The 13,312-nt window shown below is 52.7% G+C and overlaps 3 protein-coding genes across 3 annotated transcripts; 2 read left to right on the top strand and 1 right to left on the bottom strand.

Annotated features, from left to right (window-relative positions):
- Positions 1 to 242: 242 nt before the first annotated feature.
- On the top strand, positions 243 to 1,028 carry A1O5_12009 (uncharacterized protein; the record flags this gene model as incomplete). Its single annotated transcript, XM_007752578.1, has 3 exons — positions 243 to 319; positions 375 to 960; positions 1,020 to 1,028. The coding sequence occupies 3 exons, from the start codon at positions 243 to 245 to the stop codon at positions 1,026 to 1,028; spliced, it is 672 nt and encodes a 223-aa protein (XP_007750768.1).
- A 1,350-nt stretch (positions 1,029 to 2,378) lies between these two features.
- On the top strand, positions 2,379 to 3,338 carry A1O5_12008 (glutathione S-transferase; the record flags this gene model as incomplete). The annotated part of the gene is made up of 2 exons (XM_007752577.1): positions 2,379 to 2,767; positions 2,963 to 3,338. The coding sequence occupies 2 exons, from the start codon at positions 2,379 to 2,381 to the stop codon at positions 3,336 to 3,338; spliced, it is 765 nt and encodes a 254-aa protein (XP_007750767.1).
- Positions 3,339 to 8,738: 5,400 nt separating this feature from the next.
- On the bottom strand, positions 8,739 to 9,503 carry A1O5_12007 (uncharacterized protein; the record flags this gene model as incomplete). Its single annotated transcript, XM_007752576.1, has 1 exon — positions 8,739 to 9,503. The coding sequence occupies one exon, from the start codon at positions 9,501 to 9,503 to the stop codon at positions 8,739 to 8,741; it is 765 nt and encodes a 254-aa protein (XP_007750766.1).
- Between the last annotated feature and the right edge of the window lie 3,809 nt (positions 9,504 to 13,312).

The raw sequence follows: 13,312 nt of genomic DNA, 5'->3' as shown, positions 1-13,312 counted from the left end.
CGGAAGTGGCGGCGGCAAGGATGGATGCTGATCACCGCCTCTTCAGTTCAGTGTCCGCAGGCACTTTTTCTGGCGCTCTTGGAACCCCGCATTTTCCACATTTCTCCAAACCTGATAACACTCAACATTGAATAGGGCGGCCAGGCGGTGATGTGGTTGATGCGAAGACCGTCGGTACCCCAAGCATAACAACCTCTCCGATCATTCAATGTAAATGCCAGTAGGCTTCTTAAACAGAGAGTATGGCTGTATATTACTCTAATTTCAGTTTCAGTTGGCTCAAAGCTCTCCACAAGAGGTACTCGGCCTACCTACCTAGGTAGGTATTGTGCCCTATTAGTGCTTACGAAATGGCTAGCGTAGTTCACGCCAAGGAGCCACGGCACTAAGGAACCTTGTGTGATTCGTTCAGTCGTGGTAGTCCAAGCTCTTGTAATAAATGATACTCTACTTGTAGATCTTTCTCCACCCTTTTTCTCCAAGCAGGCCACCAAGGTGATCCAATACATCCACGGCAAGAAAGTTTCCCAGACCGACACCGGAACCCATAATCTTCTGCTCGACAAACGAGACAAGCTTCAGCTGGGTGACTTTGCTAGCTCTTCAGTAGATGACGAACCATCTTGTCTAGCGCCCAGCGGTCACGAGGGATCTCACCTCTTTGCGAGCAAGTCCATCGAGCCGAGCGCACATACTGAACTGTACTCGCTAGGTTGCGTCTTTTTGAGATTTCGGGAAGTTGGTAACCCTATCACGGCAAGACAGACAAAGGAGATCGAAGAACTGCACGATGCCGGCAGATTCCCGGATACCGACAATCTGATTCTCGGCACTGTGATCCAAAAATGCTGGACTTTCCAATACGACAGCGCGTCAGAGGTCTTGAACGAGATTGACAAGGTCATGGAGGAGCATCTACCATCAACCGAGAATGGTTGCATGCAGATGGCGACCAAAACGGTGAGCCTAGTGTGGGAAGGCCTCTCGAGATCCTAACGTGAGTCTTCACCTTGTGACAGGACGTATAGACTGGTGTCAACGATCAGAAGGCGCCGTCGATGGACTCTGCTCTGATCAATTTTGGCGGTTATCGTGATCATCACTTCAGGTTACACGAAACCCCCGCCAATCTTATAGTAGAAAAAAGGAATCCTGGACTGCAATATTTTCGTGTCTGGTTGGTCGAAGACATGAGCAATCCGCCATGGTGAGCCTGAAGCAAAACTCAAGGAATTGGGAATGTGTACGACACGGGTCGCAGTGCAAATGGTCATCCGAGCTGTGAACTGAGAGCAAAAAACTCGTTCATATTTTTGGTCTTTAGGAGATGCAGGTGAAAGGCGACGCTGCCACTTTCTTCTGGAAGCAGGGGGTGCTGGCTGGAATCGGCAAGACTGGTGCTAAGCCAACTGCCCCCCTAATAATAAGAGCAACAACATCGGGGATTTGTCGCGGACACAGTTGAATAGACTCAACACTGCCGCGTCTTTCCCCTTCCCAATGGACCGGTGGGCGCCACCTGTCACCAACCTCGTGCTACCACGACTGCTTGCTCATCTCGCCCCGCCGCTGGCGACTTCGCAGCGGCATCGTCCTCCTCTTTCCAGGTGAATCTGCATCAAACGCGGGGAGATAGTCAGACCGGCAGAGGCATCTGATATGTATCTGCTTCATCTCTGAGCACAGTCGACCTCTGCGCATTCACTCACCAAAGCCGCAATGCATTCCGATGGAAAAGAATTAAGCGTGGTATGGTCGGTAAAGGATGAGTATGTCGCAGTCTCGAGTCGCAAGAGTACTTTTGCCGCTGAAAGAGATGATTCGCGGAATGCGGAGCACTCCCAGCTTCCGCTGGGCCAGAGGATTGCAAATGTTGATGGCCCAGACCACTTTTCCATGGCCGGTCTGCTGGGTCCATCGTTACCATTTGGCGCACTTACGACCATCGCTCCCTTTCACATTCATCTGCGGTCAGGCGTTCAATTCGATCCAAGGCTTGACCCAGAAGTCCAATCATCTGGGCACCGGGCAGAAGACCGAATGACAACACCAGATTACTACGGAGGGATATGGAGAGAGCACTGTTTGTGTTGGTGCCGTGGGGGACAGCGAGGGGCAAGTGGTGACGGAATGATTGAATAATCATCCGAGGCTCTTATTATGGTGGGGTTTACGTATCGCGTATAGCGCGCTCTTATAGTAATGTCAGGCCAATGGCCATTATTGTGTCATCGAAGCGCCGGGATAAAAGGTATGTAGGTAGGTGGTTGCCATCTCGAGGTGGGAAATGAGCCATCGCCTTCAGCAACAAGTCCCAACATATTACCACCGCCGCTGCTACCATCACCACCACCACTACCACCAATAACTCCGGCGTCATGACCGACTCCAAGCAGCCCAACATCACCCTCTACACCGACTCGACGCCGAACGGCATCAAGATCTCGATCGCGCTGGAGGAGATGGGCCTGCCGTACAAAGTAGAGCACCTCGACATCTCGACGAACCGCCAGAAGGAGCCCTGGTTCCTGGAGATCAACCCGAACGGCCGCATCCCCGCGCTGACCGACACCTTTCGCGATGGCCAGCCCATCCGCCTGTTCGAGTCCGGCGGCATCTTCCAGTACCTGGTCGACGAGTACGACCAGGAACACCACAGGATCAGCTTCCCCCGCGGCACCCGCGAGTACTACGAGATGGTCAACTGGACGTTTTTCCAGAACGCCGGCCTGGGGCCTATGCAGGGCCAAGCCAACCACTTTGTAAGGTGAGTAGTGAGATGAAGACGAATTTCTATTGGGGGGGTTTTTGAGCACTCCCTGGCCTGGGGAACAACGACGACCCCGATTCCCACCCCGATCCCGAGCATGGTGATGACGAGTACGATGGTCCCGAAAAAAAAAAAAAAAAAAAAAAGAGTATGGCGGAACGAACTTACTAACACTCCTCGCCCGGCACAAAGGTACGCGCCCGAGAAGATCGAGTACGGGATGAAGCGGTACGTCAACGAGACGCGGCGGCTGTACGGCGTGCTGGACAAGCACCTGGCGGCGTCGCGCTCGGGCTTCATCGTCGGCGACCACATCTCGGTCGCCGACATCACCACCGTCGCCTGGGTCATGTGGGCCGCCTGGGCCGGCGTCGACATGGACGAGTTCCCCGCCCTCAAGCGCTGGGAGGCCATGCTATCCGCCCGTCCCGCCGTCAAGCGAGGCTGCGACGTCCCCAAGCCGCTCACCATCAAGGACCGCCTCAAGGACCAGAAGACCATGGATGAGTATGCCAAGAAGTCGAGTGCCTGGATCGTCCAGGGCATGCAGGACGATGCCAAGAAGTAGTAGGAGTAGTAGTAGTAGTAGTAGGAGAAGTAGTAGGACGGAGACATAGATAGGTGCAAAGACAAGGAGAACGGTCATGCCATGGCAATGGCATTGGATAGTGTGGGTTGTTACCTGTCAGGCTACTAACACGACTGCTGAAGGGAAATTGTGCCTGGCCAGCGTAGCCTAAACACCAAAGCGAACGAATATACATACTTTGACATACCTACCTGGAATACAGTATGCACATGGTCATTATGCGTTTGGGCCGATCATTTGCGCCCTTTTTGGGCTCTGCCTTGGGTTCGTTCCTACGACATGTCCGCCCCGGCCGGGGCCATCTCGAGTGCTCCGCCACAAGGGTATGTGGTGTGGACTCTCCCACGCCTACATCCCATCCTTTGCTCACCTGCTTGCTTGTTCGTTCCTTGCGTCATCTTCTCCTTGTCCCTCAGCCCTTCGACGATAAGCTTTGCGGGTCGTCGCTACCGCGACCAGCGAGCTGGGAGAATCTTCGGCACCGCAAGGCACCCTGGTCATTGTTATCATCAAGAGGGTGCCGGAGGATGCTGGGGTCTAAAAAGGTCCTCGTCGACAAGCAGAGATCGATAGCTTCGAAGCTGGCTTGCTTGCTTGCTAGCTTGCGTCTCCTGCATTGTCTATGCGACGATGGGGCTCGATAGAGGGTTGTCTTTGCTTATATTCGTGCATTGTATGCTCTAGGGGAGTAAAAGATCCCTTCCGACTGGAGAAGAGAGAATGGCAGGGACAGGGTAGGGTGACGAGGGTTCAGGACGGATCGTGACCCTTTCGAAGAAGTCCCGCAGCTTCATTTGAATCCTCTGCAGAGTAATCTGGCAGGCTATGTCGTGCAGGGTGGAGGAAGATGGAAGGGCAGCAATCTGTAGAGAGCTTGGCCCCGTCAAAGTAACCATCGTGGAAAGCTCCACAGCTTCCATCGGACCTTCTCTTGCATTGCCGTAAAATTTCGCCTTGTCGGGGTGATTTCTTGGGATTCAGGCTGTTGCTGTAGCTCGTCCCTGCTTTTCTGCTTCGGTCAATACCATAGCCTTGGTGGTGAGTTAGTCTCGCTGTTGTTGCAGATACATTAGCATGCCAGCCTTGTATGTTACATACAGGATTGAGGGTGACAGAGCGCCAGCGATGTCAACAAGCACACCGTTCAGACGCCACCACGACACAAATATCTCCATCACTGCTTTATCACAAGGCTGGCGGTGACGGCATAGTAGGCAAGACGCCAGTTAGCGTTGTAGCCTCGTATATCTGAATCCATAGCGGATGAGACGAAGGAATGAAAAATCTTTTCAAAAAGAGGGGCAGAGGGCCAGAAGGAACCGGTCACTCTTCACCTTATTGATCCACCTTCTTGAGCGGGAGTTTGTGTAGCACAAATGTCGTGTTCTGAGTGGAGCCTCCAGCCTTGCTGGTCCCAGTTGACCCAGTGTAACAATGGCAGGCTCCCTAGCGGTAACGAGATGGGTTGTCCAACCTGGTCACCAAGGCAGCGAGGAGCTAGGGAGCTTGCATGCGAAGAGAGCTGCCGCCCAAAACCAGGATGGCATGGTCGTCCCACTTGCTCAAATCCTTTGAAAATTTTGGCGGACTTGCAGTGCTGACGAGACAGTATATTCCGTTATAGGAAACTGCTTGACCAATCAAGGGGTCGCTTCAATATGCCCCGTGTGTGTAACTGGATGACAAAGTAGCTCACTCAGCCAATTTCGAATGTTTCTGGAAAGCCCAACGGAAAAGGAATGGTTAGCACTCAGATAGCACAGGTAGATAGATGATTCGTGCTGGTGGATAAAATGGAACTGGACTCTTCGAATCAGGTCCCACGTAGTCGGGCTGGTCCAAACCACGAAGCATGTACCCAGTATTCAACCGTGGCAAATATTCCAACGGGTGCATCAGGGAAAGCACCTCAAACGTCGCCGGCAGCCACCTTTTTGCAGCGGGTGTCTCGCACACCAGGTTGTTGATAGGCCTTCCCCAGAATCAAACAAGCTGTGTCATCCACCTCATTACAACATAGCACGCAGCTTGCAGTCACATCCTTGCACGGTTTACCGTTTCGCGGTTAGGAGGACGACGGTATCGTGGTTGCCTATCTAGGCAGATGGTGTAGACCTCAAAGACCAGCTCAGATCTTTGAAGACCTGGTGCATGCTGACTCAAGCCCCATGTGCGCAAACTTGACAAGCAGCTGCCCTGCACGATTTGACGGTTGGGCGAGGCAATGCGCTGTATCTGTGACACACTGTTTGGCAGGCAAAGTCGGAGTTGTGACCCGTCGAAATGGCAAAGGAGCGACATCTTACAGAAGCGACTGCATGAAAGATGCAGGCCACGTTATCAAACACATTGCAAGGAGGGTCGTCGAAACAGCGGTCACGGGTTCAATGGTTTCAGGTTGGTTGACCTTTGTGCGCAGCAGTGATTGGAGGAGCGACCGGCTGTGCTGGCAGCAGCAAATCCAGGGGCCACGTGAGAAGCCTTTGGCTGATACAACGGCCGGGCCAACCTCGTATTGTGTACCAAGTAGCTGTTGGCTTCGCTCGCTAAGGGCACAGCGATTTGCGGTGGCCCCCATCCACCTTCCGGTATCCACTAGATCTCATTATCCCGTGATCACCCCCAGTCTGGAAGCAAGAGGATCCGCTCTTCCGAAGCGCCGGCCTGCCGCGCTCTCGGGTTGTGCAGCATCATTCTGCTCTGGTTTCGCGAAAAAGGCAAGCCATGTCAAATGAAGGAGGAGAGGAATGCAGGCGACGAGGGGGATGGTAATGGTGGTGCCCGCCCTTGGACCGTTAGGTGCATCAACTGGCGCTGGCATGAGATTTCCACACCGAGTGAAGTAAATTATGCAATTGTGCAAGCGGCAACTGTGCATCAGTCAGCATACTCAACCAACACGCCAATGCCTATGTAGGTAGTGGGCAGTCGGCAGATCTTAGACGCCGCCATGAACAAAAAAGAGGAGTGAGACAAGGGAGTCCTTGTACAACTACCAGGACGAAGGCAACTCAGCCGATCAGAGCAGATGGTGGCTGAGCTCACCGATCACTTCTAAACTTCGTACAAGGAGCATGAGGACGATGAGAGTACCAAGTGATGCTGAAAATTTGAAACACCTGTCAGACAACAGCAAGCTTGGCGAGGCTTGATGCCTGAGATGTAGGGTTGGATACAGAAACGGGTATACCAAACGAAACAGGGTCATGGTTCTCCAGTATGAGCAGGATCAGGCTTCCAAATGGGAGAGAAACGGTGAGAGCAAATCCCATTTTTGGACCCCAACAAGTCTCTTGGGCCTCCCACCGCCCTCTCCAACTTGGGCCTGAATATCAACACATGGTCTGGGGCACTGATAAGGTGATCCAACTGTCTGGGTCCTCCTCCTCTGTGCATTGGCCCAGTTGGGAACGAGAAACGAGCCAAACTTCCCACCTTGAACGAAAGCCGGGACATGACATACCGAAGACACAGTTGATGCAAGTGTAAGCGCGCCTGATCAACAGGTCCACTGACCTCCCTAGAGATGTGGAAAGTATACCGCGTCCGGCCCGCAAGACTCATGATCACATAGGAAGAAGGAAGGGGGGGGAGGGGGAATGGTTCAAGCAGACCTTTTCTGACCGAGCGGAATACCAGGGACCTTGAAGCACCTGATAGTCTGATGGAGGTGAATCGCAGAAAGTTCGTCGCGTCGTCTCTGCAGCTTACCAAAAAAACACCAACAGCATCGCCCCGGGAACTGACCACCGTAGCAGCGGAAACGCTTTCGCAGTTGAAACCCGGATGGTGGGAAGTTGGCAACACGGTGGCCAAAAAAATAAAGGGCGGCATCAAGATCGAGTAAGCCGACTGACTGCTGGCCGACAAAAGCATCCGTCGACACTTTCACGAGGGCCCTCTTCCTCCTGTTCGGGATTTATTCCTCAGGCAATAGAAGACAAGCCTGGGTGAAGGCAGGCCAAGTCAATCAGGCCCGAGACACACCTGCGCTCCTCTCTGCGTTGTGGCCTTACCGTTGATATGATTCTATTCGATTCTTGCTTACGGGAGTGATAGGTTCTCATTGGCCATGGGAATGGATGGTTAGAAATTCAAGATGAAAAATGAATTTTGGATTAAAAATTGCTTTGGGGGTGAGAAGAACCACCATGAATTTTTTCGATAAGGGCACAGGAAGCGGAAGAAAGGGACTCGGAACTATTCGTAGAGCTAATGGAAATGAGGAAGTGAGGCAGTCAAGTGGTGGTGAGAGTTTTCGTCCGTGGGTCTTTGCTCTTTGTACTCGGGACGAACAAGTGCTCCCGCGACGATGCACAGGACACAAAGGACTAAACGACCATCAAACGACCATCAGAGCCAAGCGAACAAAGAGACGAGTGACTCAAAAAGAGACCTTGGCCTAAGGGACTAGGCAAACTTGACTTTCTGATTTGATTTGACCCGTATGATCATGATTGATTGATGGAATTGTCTTTTTTATTTGATTTCGGCCTCTCCGCTGACCACCCCGGGGCCGAGAACTGACACGAGAGAGACAAAGCATAGGCGTATTTGGGCGACCTACCAAGTAATACACAATGAGCGATTAGTACTAATTGGGATAAGGCCACGGATGCTTTCGGCCGCAAAGGATCAAGGTCTGCCCTGGTCTCCGCAAATTCGCGCGAAAAAAATAAAAGGAAATGGAGGGAAGACAAATCCGATTCCGAGTGGATGGAAGATCATCAGCTGGATTCGGCGACTTTTCCCAACTCCACGCCATCCCCAGCTCGGCTCTTACCCAACAGCGAATGAGCGATAGAAAGGCATCCTTATCAAATGGCTGGGAGAGATCGGAGATCATACAAGGCAATGTTGTACAGGCTGTGCTGTGGTCGAGAATGTGCAGGAATGAACAGAAAAGAAAACATCAGGATTTTGTTTTTCATGGGTTATCATTTTGTGTCAGCTGTCTCAACCTCCGATGCTAGTATCGAGGGAGAACTATCTGCCGTTGTACATAGAGTAGAGTCATGTTGAGAAACCAGAGACAAGGTTGTTTGCAGAGGGGTCGGTGTCGAGAATGAGCTCTTCCAATCCTGACATCGCTTTCCCATGCTGGCACAGATGCCACGACTACTGGGTCGGCAATGAGGCTGTGGAATTCCCCCATCCTCAATCTCGAATCCCCCTAAACTCGCTGCTCCTGTTCCTCCCTAGACTGGCCCAAATTTCCGTTTGAATACATTTTGATTCAACTGTTGAAGAATCCAGAAAGCATAGATTTCCAATAACACCATGCTCGTTAAAAAGACGTCAAGATGCCGTGAGATGCCGAGATTGCTAGAACGCTGGGGTATCACAGAGAGTCGTTTTAAGGGCGGTCAATCAACCTGCTCAGTAGGCAGCGATTATGGTTGGCTGTTGCCTTGAAGGGAGGTAGAAGCCTTCTTCTTCAAACGCTTCCGACTCTTCGGGTGATAACGAGGCGTTGTCTTTTGCGTCGTAGAATGAAGTCGTGGCGATGGCTTGTCTCTGCTTCTCGCTCAAGACTTGGATGGTGGTGGCGGGTGGTGAGGGCGGCATCTGTTCGTCTTCCGAGTCCGAGTCGGTGTCCAGGCTGAGCTCGGGAGGTGAGTGCCTGGAGGCAGTTCGCACGAGGGTCAGTTCCTCGTTCTCCTCGTCTTCGTCATCTTCCATATCCGAGTCGACTTCAATGGCGGTGACCTGGGTGTCGGGCTTCTGCTCGGTCTCGTCCTCGGATTCTTCTTCAGAGCTGGCGGCGTCTTCAGGTTCCCAGTCGGCCTCGGGCTCCTCCACAATGGTCTCGACATGTCGATGTCTCTCCTCTTCTTCCTCCTTCTCCTCCTCCTGTGCTTGCGATCCGTTGACGATGTTGTTGAACCACCGCTCCTGCTCCTGCTCGGCGTTTGCCAAATCGAGCATCAGAGAGTCGAGCATGTTGGCGTGTCCCACCAACAGGCGGAGGTCGTGGTCAGGTCGGGCAGCCTCGCGAGAGAGCTTGCCGCGAGCACTGTGGGCGAGGAAGTAGGTCTGGGTGATGCTCATTTTCTGCTTCTTCTGGGGGGGGCGGCTGTAGATGGATTGGCTGGCAGATTTGGTGTGCGCTGCGGAAGCGGAGAAAGTTACTGAGGAAGGCATTTTGCTTGTTGTTGACGGGATTGCTTTCTGAGTCACTGGTGTGGGTACTGAATGGGAATAGTTCGTGGTGTAGGTTGGTTGGTGTGGTCCAGTCTTTTTCCACTCGAACTGTTTGTCACTCTTCAGTGCTCGATGTTCATCAATGTTATCGTTGTTGTTGGTTGGTAATGTTGATGATGGAGAGAAGAAAGGAGGCTGGTTGGAGGGGAGGGTGGACGAGTTCTTTTGTAAACTGACAGGTTGGTAAGAAAGCGATGGATGGCGGGCCCGTTAACGTTAGGATTATTGAAGGTGCCTGAGTAAGAAACGAGTGCGAGGGTCGAGCATGCGTAAAGGCCGAACTCCACCATGAACCAGGGCCAGGGCCAGGGTGGGAGCCAGGGGTGCCAGGGTACCCTGGTCACGGGTGGAGTTCAGGGCTGTGAGGACCCAAGACTAAACCCGAGGGCGGTGTTACGTTCTCTCCGAGTTGACTGTGCCAGTGACTCTTGCCTCCTAGGGACGAAGGGCTCATGGGGCTGCAGGCTGAGAAATCTGAAAGCAGCATGTCATTATCCGTTATGCACTAATCACTGAGTTACGTGCTTGCCTCAGGCTCGCAGGCTCGGCCGTTTCGCCTATTTGTCTGCCTGATGCTCGGACGGTTTGTTGGCCCTCGTTGCCCTGCTCCCGGCTCCTGGGTCGCAATCAGCTCCGAGTTGAGTATTGTGCTCGAGCCCTCCATCTCGACCGTTGACCGTCATTCCTCGTTTTCTGGCCTGTTTCGGGCTGATCTCACGCCCGCCCTTTCTTACGGCATCCCCCTTCTCGTTGCTTTGCTGTGTGTTTCGTCTCTATTGGTCTAATCTCCATCAATAGCCGTGATATTTTGGCAAGATTATGGCTTATTTCCTGACTGAACTTTTGGCATTGATCAATTCCGGTACCCTACCTGGGTCAGAGCATGTTGACTGGGAGAGTTTCCCGATTACTCTTACATTTTCCGCGGTCCTCCCTCCGTGATTTGATCAGATGGGGGAACAAGGCGACAAGCGGTTAGACGTGGGCGACGCTCTTGGACTGCATCTCCAAGGACCACTGCTGAGGGCTTGCTGAGAAATGCCCAGTTTGCTCTGTTCCACCAACCATCCAATGGTTGACCGTCCTTGGCCAGTGTCTTGGTAAGCCGGTGCGTTGTAACATTCGCCTTGGCTGACGGCTTCATGTCTACATACCTGTAACAACCTGGCGGTCAACCGTGGTTCTGGACTCTGCCTCTCGTAATCCAGCTGTTCTCTTGACTCTGGTGCGTATTGCACCCCTGCGCCTACCCAAATCGTATCTCAAATCCCACCTTTCGTTGCTAAACACCATGACCTGAACCATGACGACCTGGCTCTTATGATCCGAACGGGCAAGCCACAGAGGTCAAATTTCATAGCAGCATGAGGATTCCTCAGACCTGATCGATCATTTGGTGCAATCACCTGTCCTCTGGGAAAGCCAGCTCCCCAGAACCCTTTCCTAATTCATCCAAATTTCTTTGGTGCTTTCGGGGTTCAACCAGCTCTCCTTCGAAGGGGGAATGCATTAGAGGAAAGTGTTGTGCCAGTTCCCCGTGTCAAACAGGTGATTCGCGTCGGCATTGGTGGAAGGGCCGTCGGCCCTGGAAGCCCTAGAGGATAGGTGAAGGACATGTAACAGGAGGACCTGTCGTTATCAATGCCTGGAATCAGAAACGGTGGGATTGTCCTGACGGGGGCTGGCTGATGGACCTGAAGGGCGTGCTGAGGGCTTGAGGGGTAGCTCGAGACGCCTAGGGAACTCTGTTTCAGGTCGCCCAATGCCCCTCGCTTGGGCTCTCAAACAGTCAAACCCCGCCTATAACTCGTAGACACCTTGACACCTCATTCTCCGACCAGTACAAGTACTGTCACCGAACTGTGTTGCGGGGAGGCTGTTCAAGCCACAACATGTCCCCGAAGACCTGGCCATCGTATTCCTCGGGCTTCGTCTCAACAGCTAGTCGCACTGGCCGAATATCTCATGATAACCTTTGACATACAGACCCCGTAGCTTCTCGAATGCAGACTTGTCGTGTGGGCTGTTTCGCATTCGTCGTCGCCTTACCGTGGGCTGAGCTGCAAAAAAACATTAAGATTGCTGGCTGCCTGTGATGCAGAGATCTTGTTAGCTACGCACAACAGCATCGAATTCGTGTCTCGTGTTTCTGGGTTAATTCTGCCTGATCGAGAAAAGATGGAGAGACCCAGCCACGCTGCCCCATGGGCGCCTTGATTGTCGCAATTCCATGTCTGTGATAACCTGGCTTGCGTATTGGGTGCTCGCATTCGCATACAAAAGCGGGTGGTGTTGTGGTTGTCAAGCCACGATTCTTGGGGGCCGTATTCGCCGTATTCGGAACAATATGCGAAGTGTCACCAGTTGTTGGTTGTCTTGTTGCCTGATTACCCTAAATGGACACTTGCTTGAAGGGGGAAAGCTGATCGCGCTGCTTTGACTACATACTTGGCGGTTTGAAGAGCTCACCGGGGGGGGAGACAAGGGACGGTGCATTGAAATTTCCGGTCAAGACCTCGGACACAATGCTGACTTGGACAGATTGCAGCAATTTTCACGCCGGGTCCGAAAGCGTCGTCGGGCATAAAATGTGATGACGAGCCGCAACCAGGTTATGCTGAAGCTAGTGCCTGAAGTGGTTTGGCCTTGACGTTATGCCAGCTTGGCTTTGGCACTCTGCAAACAGCAGCCGCAGGAGGAATTGTTCGTCCGAGATTCTTCGTCTCTTCTCGCGCTCTCGGTCTTTCGCAATCTCCATGGCGCCTCCCCGCGCTTCCTCTCTCTCCGTGTTTTCTCGTGCGATGGGCGACTGTGCATAATGCACCGACTTCGGCCGATTTGTGCACCCTGGAATCCCAACCCACTGCAGCACCAAAGATCCCTGTGTCCCTTTGCCCCCAACTCCTCCCCACCTTGTGACGACTCATATTTCAACCCCGGCTTCAGCCTCGTGACCGCGAAGAAACGGAAGAGCGGGAAGAGACAATATGCGCGCTTCCGAAGTTGAAAGAACCTTCCGAGTGCTCTTCGTGCTTTCAGAACTGGGCACTCGTGACCATGTTCGCGGGGGACGTTTCAAGTCTCCGGAAAGGACAGGGACGACCAATTTCCGTGCGCGTTGTTTCTTTCCCCTGATCGAATGCGAAGAAATTCTGATCAAGGGCGACGAATCAGATTGACGGCTGCCTGAGGCACGGGCGACAAGGACTCAGGCATCACTCATCTAGATTGGGATGGCCAAGGATGGCCTACTCATCGACCGCATACCAGATACGGAAACCCCCTTGTCAGCGTCCCTCCCATGTGAATTCGATTTCCTCAGATATGCGGTGAGTCAACGACACGAGAATTTGTAATTTTTTTTTTTTTTGGTTTTTTTTTATATCAGCACATTTTCCATTCGCACTTTTGGCCTGTTGTGGGAATGACGGACTCGGTACGGGAAGGGCTGGTGTCTTAGGCCCTTGGCGGGCTTTTGGTATGTATGCCAGTCAGTGACAGATTGTGGGTTACAGCACTATCTGCTAGTTGCTTGGGAAATTCGGAGGCTGCGTGGGCTTACTCAATGCGGCAACCTTCTCGAAGAGCGGGCTGATGATGGTGCGTGACGGCTAGCAGAGGCTGTGTCACTACCGAGTACTCGTCGATCGTCTGTACTTTTGCAAGCGCCAAGGGGGCTGTGCTTATTCTTAGAAGCAGGTGTGTCGACAAATCCGCTATCTGATTCCAGTCCCAATTACATACCAGAA

The sequence above is a fragment of the Cladophialophora psammophila genome, assembly GCF_000585535.1.
Source record: "Cladophialophora psammophila CBS 110553 chromosome Unknown aczJe-supercont1.30, whole genome shotgun sequence".
NCBI lineage: Eukaryota > Fungi > Ascomycota > Eurotiomycetes > Chaetothyriales > Herpotrichiellaceae > Cladophialophora > Cladophialophora psammophila.
Note: the sequence above shows the minus strand (reverse complement) of the source record. Positions and strands in the feature narration are given on the sequence as shown.